The 11080-nt window shown below is 40.8% G+C and overlaps 1 protein-coding gene across 1 annotated transcript; it reads right to left on the bottom strand.

The window, feature by feature from the left end:
• Window positions 1-984: 984 nt before the first annotated feature.
• LOC121537653 (zinc finger protein 782) lies at window positions 985-7391 on the bottom strand. Its single transcript, XM_041845232.2, has 2 exons — window positions 6918-7391; window positions 985-2941 (listed from the first exon to the last, which is right to left on the bottom strand). Exons 1-2 carry the CDS (start codon window positions 7225-7227, stop codon window positions 2037-2039), a joined length of 1215 nt encoding a protein of 404 aa, XP_041701166.2. The 5' UTR covers window positions 7228-7391; the 3' UTR covers window positions 985-2036.
• Between the last annotated feature and the right edge of the window lie 3689 nt (window positions 7392-11080).

The following is an 11080-nucleotide window of genomic DNA, read 5'->3' on the forward strand; positions in this document are numbered from 1 at the left end:
TGTTTGGCATGAGCTGATGACCCGGTTGGAGTCGTGACAGCCGGGTCATCAGGAGGAATAAGCCTATGAATTTTACTTGTTAAGACGAAAATTGACTTTTTAAGATGAGACGGCCTCAGTGGCACTACCCATGCTCTCACAGACGCCATCGTGACACAGAGATGTTATGTCTATGGTCCTGGCCCATCACCTTATATATCACAGCTACCCCAGTGGCAAGAAGTGACATACTGAAAAAACAAACTATAGGCCTACAACACATAAATGTCTTCTAGCCTCCCACGCATAGGCTACTTTCTGTCCCTAACCGAAACTAAATAGAAAAACAAAATACAAACATTTCTATCAAAACTCAAATGAAATAAAAACTAGCAAATCATGTCTAAAAACGAACTGAAACTAAACTGAATTTCTAATCAAAATAAAAAAACTCCAATATTAAATCACAAAACTATAATATCCTTGCAGCGATCACTAGTGGCTGTTCAAGCTAGAAATTATGCAGAGGCGGGCTGCTAGTGACCCAGTGAGCTTGCTAGATGTAGCCTAGGCATATAAAACGTTGCTTAGCTTCCTGCTAACCGAATTAAACTGTCAACATTGTCAATGTTTATAAAATGTATGTTGAATACAGAGAAAGTAACAAACCTGCTCTATACAACTTTATCTCAGGTTTCAGGATGATGTCAAGCAGCCCCTGTAGACGGTCGTTGTCCTCTTTCGATAGATAAACGTTGTCCTGGTCCTCTGATATCGTTTTTGTAACGGCTCTGAATATCTCCTCTGCATCCCCTGTACATCATTGGTTAAAAATCACTCAACTCCAATTTAGACCTTTTTTTTTTCTTCAGATAATGCCAATAGCTAGCTCCTGTTGTGTTCCGTCACCCGTGAAGCCAACAAGAGTAATGAAGAACTTCCAGGTCAAGTTTTTTTAATCCTTCAAAGTGAGAGTCATTTCACGTGAAACTGTAAAATGAATAATAAAGGCTAAAATGATTTTATTATCAACATCTTATACTAGTTATAAAACACATGGATCTCTTGAAGTAATTATGTGATATTTGTTTGGTTTTTAAACAGGGTTCCCACTCTTTTCAATAAATAATTCTATAACTTTTCCATTAAAATGTTTACCATGACTTCCAAGGAAGACAGTATTCAATAGGGGGCAAAACACACCATAACTACACACCGAAGTAGGTATCATACATGCGTACATAAACAATGTATCAATTCCCTAGTGGAAATTCCATTAGTTCAGGTAGAGAATGGCTACTGGTGTCTAGTGGGCTGAACTGAAATCTAAATGGTTTCTACTGGATTCAATAGGACCAGTTCATGTGACCGTTTGAGATGGGCTCGGTTACAGCTTGCATCAACGTGGGTTTCATCAGATCAAGATAATCCAACGATAGTGATAAGGTTAACTATTTGACAGATGTTGTGCAGTGATTGCCTGGCTGTATCACATGGAAAGTTATGGAAGATGACTATACAGCGTAATCAAGTTAAACTATGAACAATAGTAACTGTATTTGTAGAATTACAAATAGCCAAAGTCATAGAGTATATTATTCACCCAAGATACACAAGTGGAAGTTACAAAATGTGCCTCAATCTTCTGTCTGATGCCCTTCCCCCACACAGGGCACAGTCATGTTCCTGTGCATTCTCTCCATATGTCCTCTTAGGCCTTGCTTCGTTTTGAAGCAATCATGACTTAGCCTACATAGTTTCTTCTCAGTGTGTATTCTTCTCAGTGTGTATTCTCTGATGCCTATTCAATGCACTTCTGCCACTTAAGCATTTGAAAGACGGCTTGGAAGATTGCTCCAGCGTGAACGTCTCATACACAATGTCAAATATATATTTTATAGTTCTGGTAGAATGTGGTTTCTCCTCTCCGTCTCCCCAGCTGATTCAGATTCAAATAGTTAGTGAAACATTTACAACAATCCTGACAGCAATATAGTTTATCGCTCATGTGATTCTCGTGACCGCCAGTGCTGAAATATCTGCTACTATAGCAACAATTATATGATTTTCCTTGTGTGGATCCTCATATGTGTTGTCAGATTACCTTTATGACGAAAATATTTGCCACAATAATGACAGCTATAAGATTTCTCTCCTGTGTGAATCCTAATGTGAGAACTCAGATTACTAGGACGAGCAAAACATTTGCCACAGACCTTGCAGCGATGTGGTTTCTCGCCTGTGTGAATCCTCCTATGAAGCTTAAGCTCACCAATGCGAAAGAAACATTTGCCACAATCATGACAGCGATGAGGTTTCTCCCCTGTGTGAGTCTTTATGTGATAGTTCAGATATCCAACTTGAGAAAAACATTTGCCACATTCACCACACCGATGAGGTTTCTCTCCTGTGTGGGCCTTCCTATGCGATTTGAAGCGGTCAAGCCGAGTGAACACTTTGTCACAATCCTGACAGTGATAAGACTTCTCCCGTGTGTGGGTCCTCATATGAGAATCCAATGTTCCCATCTGAGTGAAACATTCACCACAATCACTACAGCAAAATGATTTATCTTCTGTATGACTTCTACTTGGCACTGGTGATTTCAGATCCATGGATTTTCTACCCTTCAATTTGCAGTGGGGCTGAGAGTCACGGGTTGGCTCTGAGGAATCATCTTCCTTAGGTTCTGTTTTGATCTGTTCAGTAGAGGCCATTCTGTCTTTGTATTCTTCACTTTGGGTTTGTGAGGACTGAGTTGGGTACTGATCATAGTCACTTTTCACCCAGGCAGGAGTGAATACAGAGTCTTCCTCCTCCTGGATGATCCTGAAATCCTCCTGTTCCTCTTTAATCTGTATGATGTTCCAGTCATCTTGTCCCAGACTGGTGCTCCACTCCTGCTTACAGTGCTGCTGCTCAGGGGAAAGCTCCTCTTCAGAGACAATGAACTGCTGAAAATCTGAAGGGAAGGAGAAAGGATGAGTTAGAACTGAAATGCTGATGAGATAGGTGTTGATGATCTGACATAAGATAACGGGGTCTAAAATAGGCTATGTTCAGGATTTCGCACTAATCTGTGCTGTTGTTGATTGACCCAAACAGTTTGTGTATATAAATGGTCAAATCATTTTTACCAGCAGCCGCAGTCTGACTCGACTGATTATAATGGAGAGGGCATAGCTCAATACTGGTCTAAACAACACTAATGGTCCATTTAAAAAACGCAAAGGTAGTACAACCAATGACTTAATGTCTTCAGTAATCTCTGTTAACCCAGAACTAAAGTCTTGCGTAATTGGTCAGCTGCTCGATTAAGTTGTGGGTCCATCCGTGTTAAGAGAAGAGATGCTAGAACAAGAACGAGGAGCTTCTCTTTGCACGTTACAGGCCAAATGTCCCCTCCCGAAATTTTAAAGACGCTATCCACCTGTGAAATGGTGAAATCCAAGCACCGGAACTATTGCTGCTCGTTAGCTATCGGTGCCCATAGTATAAAGACAGATCTACGGTACCATTTATGTTTACGTAGTCTGTCCACGAGAGATTGTCTACAGAGCTTGTACTTAATGAACAGGTTACATTGTTTATTCTATTCACTTTTTGTATTATTAATATTGACTGGATTTGGGGCCTCCCGTGTGGCGCAGCGGTCTAAGGCACTGATCAGTGCTAGAGGCGGCACTACAGATCCGGGTTTGATCCAAGGCTGTGTCGCTGCCGGCCGCGACCGGGAGACCCACGAGGCGGTGCACAATTGGCCATGCGTCGTCCGGGTTAGGGGAGGTTTTGGCCAGCTGGGATGTCCTTGTCCCATCGCACTCTAGCGACTCCTTGTGGCGGCCGGGCGCATGTACGCAGGCTTCAGTCGCCAGCTGGACAGTGTTTCCTCCGACACATTGGTGCGGCTGGCTTCCGGGTTTAGCGAGCAGTGTGTCAAGAAGCAGTGCGGCTTGGCGGGGTCGTGTTTCAGAGGATGCATGGCTCTCGGCCTTCCCCTCTCCGAGTCCGCACGGGAGTTGCAGCGATGGGACAAGACTAACTACCAACTGGATATCACGAAATTGGGGAGAAAAAGGGGTAAAAAGTACAAAAACATTAAATAAATACAAAATAAATATTGACTGGATTTGAAATGCAAATTATTTCTTAAACTCTCTCGCTATATGAAACCTGCAGTATTGATTGTAGAGTTCGAATGCTAGAGCGGACAAAGCCCAAACCCCCGATCAAACCAAAGACATTTCCAGTCAAATATCAGGAGGGAGGTTTTGCAAATGTGGTGGGAACCATGAAGCGACGTCTTTGGAGTGTCCGGCGAGGGTGAAGGAGGAGTGGCGCAGTGGTCTAAGGCACTGCATCACAGTGCTAGCTGCGCCACTAGAGATCCTGGTTTGAATCCAGGCTCTGTCGTAGCCGGCCGCGACCGGGAGACCCATGGGGCGGCGCACAATTGGCCCAGCGTCGTCCAGGGTAGGGGAGGGAATGGCCGGCAGGGATGTAGCTCAGTTGGTAGAGCATGGCGTTTGCAACGCCAGGGTTGTGGGTTTGATTCCCACAGGGGGCCAGTATGAAAAAATATAAAATAATGTATGCACTCACTAACTGTACGTCGCTCTGGATAAGAGCGTCTGCTAAATGACTAAAATGTAAAAAATGATGAGGTTGCTAGAGTTAGGGCTAATCAGATGATATCATATGCAGCAGAAGGGTTGAGGGATTGAGTGGTCCTGAAGAGTCCATGGTGGTGGATAGGCTTTCTCTGCAGGCGGCAGGGATGGCCTCTCACCAGCAGGACCCAGAGATGTTACGTGTGAAGGTTTTAATGGCAATGGTGGTCAATGGCACAGCTAACATGGAGAAGAGGAATGGAAGGATGGACGTTATTGTGAATGCAGCAGAGCGGTTCCAGGGACTGAAGGATTTTTCGGGAAAGGATTTAGATGAGGTACTGGAATGAGCAGTACCACCCTCTCAGGCCCCGGAGCCTGGGGAGGGAGTTATGGAATTTTGAAGGACAGAGTTAGAGCTTGTTAAGTTAATTGTGTTTTAGTTTGTCCCCCTCCAACCGAATGGAGTTTATTTATTTCACCCCAGTACAGTTGGTGGCGGTAATGCACAATAAACATTGGATGCCAACTGCCGGTAAACACAGAAGAAAGAAAGAAAGAAAGTCAGGGTTGCCATGTCCGTAATTTTCCTGTCAAATTCGGCTACTTTGAAAACGAAGTCGCAGGTGAAAATGTATTAGTCACAGGTTTTTGGGCTACTTCTAAATTGCACTGCGGCCACCATGAGATTTCTCTTAATAAAAAAAACATGATTAATTTCACTGACCTACTGCCGCTGACTATCTGCTGAGTGAGTGAGTTAGAGTGGTGGAGAGGGAGGTGCAGCTGAGTTTACTAGAGCCAACACAGAAAGCGAGAGAAACTGAGAAATAATCATTCAACAGTTTCAGAGAGAGGATCAAACTATGTGCTTTCTTTATGGGTAGGGTATACAAAAATGTCTGGGATAGTTCAAACAGACTCTGGGACAGTTCCTGGACAATAGATCCACATTCATACAACTAGGCCTACTGTAGGCTACATCCCAAAATGTTAAAAAGCAATGAAGCTGATGCAACAGATCAGAACTTTTAGCTTAAAATGTTGATCAACTATTATTTCTAAATATTATTAGCGCAGCAAAGTGCACAAGGCTATGCGCAAATGTTCTAAAATTCAATTAGCGGGAACACACCATTTTAAAGAGTGCACCGCACATTCGAGTGGTTTCATGTGAGAGATGAAAATATATGTTAGAAATGTAGAAAGATGTAACATGGGTTGCTAATATGACTAGGATTGTGAATGCTGACTCCGCTCGATCTGAACGAACTGTGCTTCAAGTATGTCAAAAGAATTTAAGACTTTAGACGTTAATGTTAATTATCCTACATTATAAATTGTCAAACATGACTGGCATTTAGCCTATATTTATGTAATTAAAAGTCTAATTAAAGTTCGGCTACTTTTTCTGGCGCCTCCCTCATGTCAGCATCGGTGTGGACATGAGGCTGTAGCCAATACGCATATACAGCCTAGGCTACACTTTTACATGTAGGCCAATTATTTATGTACATTTATGTAAAATAGATGTAAATATTATTCCAATGTTTGGCTTTTTAGAATAAACATTTTTATGTGAATTTCTGGCTATTTCAGTAGCAGGCTAAGCTACTCTTATAAGCCTTTTAAATTACCGAATGACCTAGGTCCTAGAGTATACCCATGTTGGCATATGGTAAAATAAAAATAATAAGTATTTTAATTTGGGACAGTTAATCTTCAGTTTGGGACGATTTAAATTGCACCTCGGGACGAGATGAAAAAAGTTAGTCTCGAGCCCTGTATGTGGCAAGCTAGCTAGCATTGCCAGAAAGAGGAGAGAGAGAGCTGTGTACAGCGGAGCAGAGGTGAGGACAGAGAGGAACCTATTAACTCCATTACTGACTGTCCAGAGGAATGGATGCCTGCTGCCACACTTGAATGGACATTTTTTATGAAATAAAAGAAGCCAAAAAGCAAACTGTTGGAGCTTTTGGATTTCTATACTCCAGTTGAAAATACGATTATTTTAGAGCAATGTGCCTTGTGTTAATACCATTTTACAATAATGTTCTGAAAAAAACAAAATATGTTTTAACCATTCACTATCATGAACTAATAACAAAGGGAGAAATGCAGAGAACGAGGTAAAGCAATTTTACCAGTTGTATTTAGATTTTCATTATGGAGACACCTATTGGATAAAGGTGGCAACTCCTCTCTTGCTGCGCAAATAAAAATGTGGAACTAGTTTTTAGGCCTTTTCGGCCAATTTTGAGTAGCCAGTGAGCTAGAAATGATAGAAGACCTGGCAACCCTGAAGACAGTTACAAATCGATAGCCCACCTTCGTCATCGTCAGTGTTGTCCGCATCATTGCCATAGGCCGCGGGGTAATTGCCCGAAGGACTGTTGGTTTTCGATGAACCACTGGTAACAAGCGTCTGCCCTTCTTTGCCACTCACCGACTTGTACCTCGACTCAGACAGGCTGAGTTGCTTCTCTAGCATTTTGATTTGCTCCTTGCTTTGAAAGACTTCTACACTTAACGCTCCACAGCAATCCTCTACTAACTTGCAAATCTCTGTCACGGCAGCGGAGGCTAGAATGTCCATGACAGAGCTTATCCGTTGACGCAAAACACTCGTCTCCGACATTTTAAACCCTTGTTTTATTTAACCGGTCACAACTACTGTAGCTAGCGATGAAGATTCTAAAGGTTTTTGTCAGCAGCTTATTCACGAAATAGTAATAGTTGTAAAGAGTATATGGCTTCTCGTTATCAATGTTTCGCCATTTTCGATAACTGTGTTATTTTTTGCGTGCGCATCCTGTCGGAGTTTAGATATACAAAAAGATAGAAAGCGCCACCTACCGCGTGGAGACAAGAAGGTGCATTACTCAGTCAAATCTTTGAGCACTAATCATTGAATTTGGGGTATTCTGACTGTAGGAATTATTCCTATGGTTTGCAGAATCATTGTTTAATAATTGAGTAAATCATGGTTTTTAATATGGTTATTGGTTATCATGTTATCAACTTGAATAAAGGATTTAGCACTGAAGTAATCTTAATCTCAGGTAGTTTAGTGGTTAAGAGCATTGTGCCAGTAACCAAAAGGTCGCTGGTTCTAATCCCCGAGCCAACTAGGTGAAAAATCTGTCGATGTGCCCTTGAGCAAGGCACTTAACCCTAATTGCTCCTGTAAATCGCTCTGGATAAGAGCGTCTGCTAAATGACGTAAATGTTGTATTAGTCTCAAGATCTTGAGAAAAACGTGATTAATATTGTTCATTTCCAGTACATATGCTTATTGTTTTTTTTATACCATAGATATAGAATGATATGCTCAGACTTTTAATTTATACCATCACTTACTGGAAACCCTCTTATCCAAATAAGGCTGTAAAAACATTCCATGCCAAATTTCTCATCTAAACACACCCCTATATCCAGTCCACACCCTTTACTGTATGTAACAGAGCCTTAGCCGAGCCAAAGAAAGATCTCGGTAAACGGGTAAATTGAGGCTCAATAAATAAATTGAAGATTCTCCATACTTTCTGTTCTCATCTCAAATCTTTTCTCATCCCATTTAATGCTTTCAACCAAAAGCTCCATATCCAATGTTTTTTGTTTTCATATTGTCCCTTTCAGGGGCCAGAGATGATTGTAGACAATATTGGCATTTTCCAGAAAGTACTAGCCCATACAATGTCATATAATACTTTTATGACAATATAAATACATTTTTATAGAAATTACAACACATTTAACCCGTTGGCGAACACTTACTTAAAGTAACTTACAGTCTGTAGTAAAATAATGCAAATGTTCAAAGCCGTTAGAAAAGGTGTCAAGCAATTAACAATATCTTCATGTACTGAATTATGTGTTGCTAACAAGATAGACCATAAAATGCTTCACAATGTTGACTTTATTTTAACTAGGCAAGTCAGTTAAGAACAAATTCTTATTTACAATGACGGCCTGGGTCATTCTACAGATTCGGTGCCTTTTGTGATTGAGGAGGATGAAACAATGAACATTAAAATCTTAAGCTTTTTTTTATTTGATGTGACAAAGTAATGTGTGTACTTGATAGAAAATACCTTTTCCCATCTCAATGTAGAGTATTAAGTTATTATTCTGTATTATTTTCTCAAACAAGTCCCAATTTAATTCAACCCCGTCACAGTCATTTTGTTATTCAACTATTCATTTTTCCAATAAGCTTGAGATCAGCTTCTGGCATAATCTCACAGTTTAGATGTCCCTTGTAAATAATGGCATATTGTAATTAAAGAGAAAATCAAGAAAAACTGACCAGCACCATCCTTTCCAGTTTACGATGAAGAAATTTCTAATCTAACTTCACATTTTCGCAAGAAATGTGCAAGAATGCTGCGTAATTCCTGACAAAATTGAAATAGCCTTATTTACCCTGATTTAATACACACAATAAAAACACTATTGATGTTATATTTTGTGTATTTAATACAAAAATGTAAAAAAATAATCTCGTAACAGGGATGAATGCACCGCAACAGGGTTGAAAATCATGTAACAGGGTTGAGTGAAAAGCATCACGTGTCATATGTTTTATCTTTTGAGATCACTAACATGTTGCCATTTTTTAAACATTTTAAACATTTTTAAACCTACTGTCAACATAGCTTTTAAAATCTAAAGAATCTAGATGAAAGCTAGACAGAGTAAAACACATTAATGAACTAATAACAGTAACAACATTTCATTGATTTCATACAAATATCCATCTGATAATGGCAGGAGTCTGTTTGAACATTGAGCAAACATCTTAACATTGCTAACCTATATAGGTCACATGTTGCCATTTTTTAACATTTTAAACTACTGTCAACATAGCTTTTAAAGTTTAAACAATCAAGATGAAATCTAGACAGATTAAAACACATTAATAAACTAACAACAGTTACAACATTTCATTGATTTCATAGAAATATCCAGAGTAATGGCAGGAATGTCTGTGTTGTTTGAATGTTTGAACATTAAGCAAACATCTTAACATTAATAACCTATAGGTAAGCCTACAGTTTGTTCACCATTTTTACTGAGAGAGCCTAGCCCACACTTCCTTCTGTATTTCCATGTGCCTAGAAGTCACCGGTTTAGGGGGATCAATGTGTTCCAAGATGTCCTCAAATGGATACCACAGGATATCATCAAGAAGTGGCCAGAAGTACCTATTTGGTCCAGCACAGCACATGCATTTGACCTGCACATGGGATTCATCTGTGGCTAGAATTATTCCGGGATAGAAATCGTCATCATATTTGGCCACGCACCATTTCCCGCATATGTCTGGATTTGCCCAATCAACCTCCCTCTGTGACACGACTGATGTAACTTTAGGGGTAAATGTGAAATGTTGTGTATTGAAACACTGGCATTCCAGTTTCTTGTTGTGGACTGTGCACATACAGCTTACATCACGGTAGGCAATTTGCCTTGCAGCCACACAAACAACTTGGTGGATCCGCATTGTGGATGGAACTACTGGCAAATTGGCTGGCATACCTTGGACGGCTTTCTCGATGGCCTCGTCTTCAATGAAGTAAAGCTTGATGGCAGTGTTGTTCTCCTCTAAGACCCTGTACAGAGTATGAGCATTTGGGATGTCACATCCTTGACTTATCAGCCTGTCTGCGGTTCTTTTTAGGGTTGCACCAACACCATCTGGTGCTCCCTTCCCATGCCCTGCTTCAAAGAAATTCCAAGACCCTGCCCTCAAGCCCCTCTTGGCCAGTTCTGTGCTGAACAGAAAGAAATTGCCTTTTTGCCTGTACTGGGTACAAGGGCCATCGCTGAAGAAGTGTACTGTTGATATGTTGGGGTGGGTATGTTGCAGGTCATCAAGCACAGGACTGAGGTGTGCCCAGATAGCAGGAGGAGCCTTATTCCTTGATGGAGAAATGGTGGTGAAGCAAGTTGGTTGCTGATTCTGTCCAACGTAGAGGACACCTGTGTGGAGGACGGCCTGTTCATGAGATGAACCAAAGTGAACAGACTGTATCTCTGTCCCATATCTGCAGGTGAAGTTTTCTGAAAAATCAATATGGATAAGGCACTCATCTGCAGACATGTTTTTCTTGAGTTCGCGACAGTAAGCATACTGCTGTTTAATGTTGAAAAGATGTTTCCGAAACCTAAAGAGGAGCGTATGAAACAACTGTACTAGTTGTTCCTGCGTCATGTTTACCTCATCCTTCACAGTGACTTTTACTGTTTGACCTTCCTCATTTTTTCTTTGCTTTTCTTTGACCATCCACTGGAGAAAGACAACATTTTCATCAGCAGCATACAAGCTTGACATTGGAAGTGTTTGGTTCTTGCATTGTTCACATTCACCGTACATGCACTGCTTATTCAAGGAACTACAACACACACTTTCAACTAAATCTTCAAGCACTGACGATTCAATAAGCTTAATTTGTTTGAGCTTCTCTGCGACAAAGGTCAGGTTTTCG

The sequence above is a fragment of the Coregonus clupeaformis genome, unplaced genomic scaffold (assembly GCF_020615455.1).
Source record: "Coregonus clupeaformis isolate EN_2021a unplaced genomic scaffold, ASM2061545v1 scaf0464, whole genome shotgun sequence".
In the NCBI taxonomy this organism is placed as follows: domain Eukaryota; kingdom Metazoa; phylum Chordata; class Actinopteri; order Salmoniformes; family Salmonidae; genus Coregonus; species Coregonus clupeaformis.

Excerpts from the sequence above, each read along its gene's own strand:
- LOC121537653 (XM_041845232.2), bottom strand. The coding sequence starts at position 7,227 with ATGTCGGAGACGAGTGTTTTGCGTCAACGGATAAGCTCTGTCATGGAC. Across the intron at positions 2,942-6,917 it reads CAACACTGACGATGACGAAG|ATTTTCAGCAGTTCATTGTC; the intron begins GTGGGCTATCGA and ends CCTTCCCTTCAG.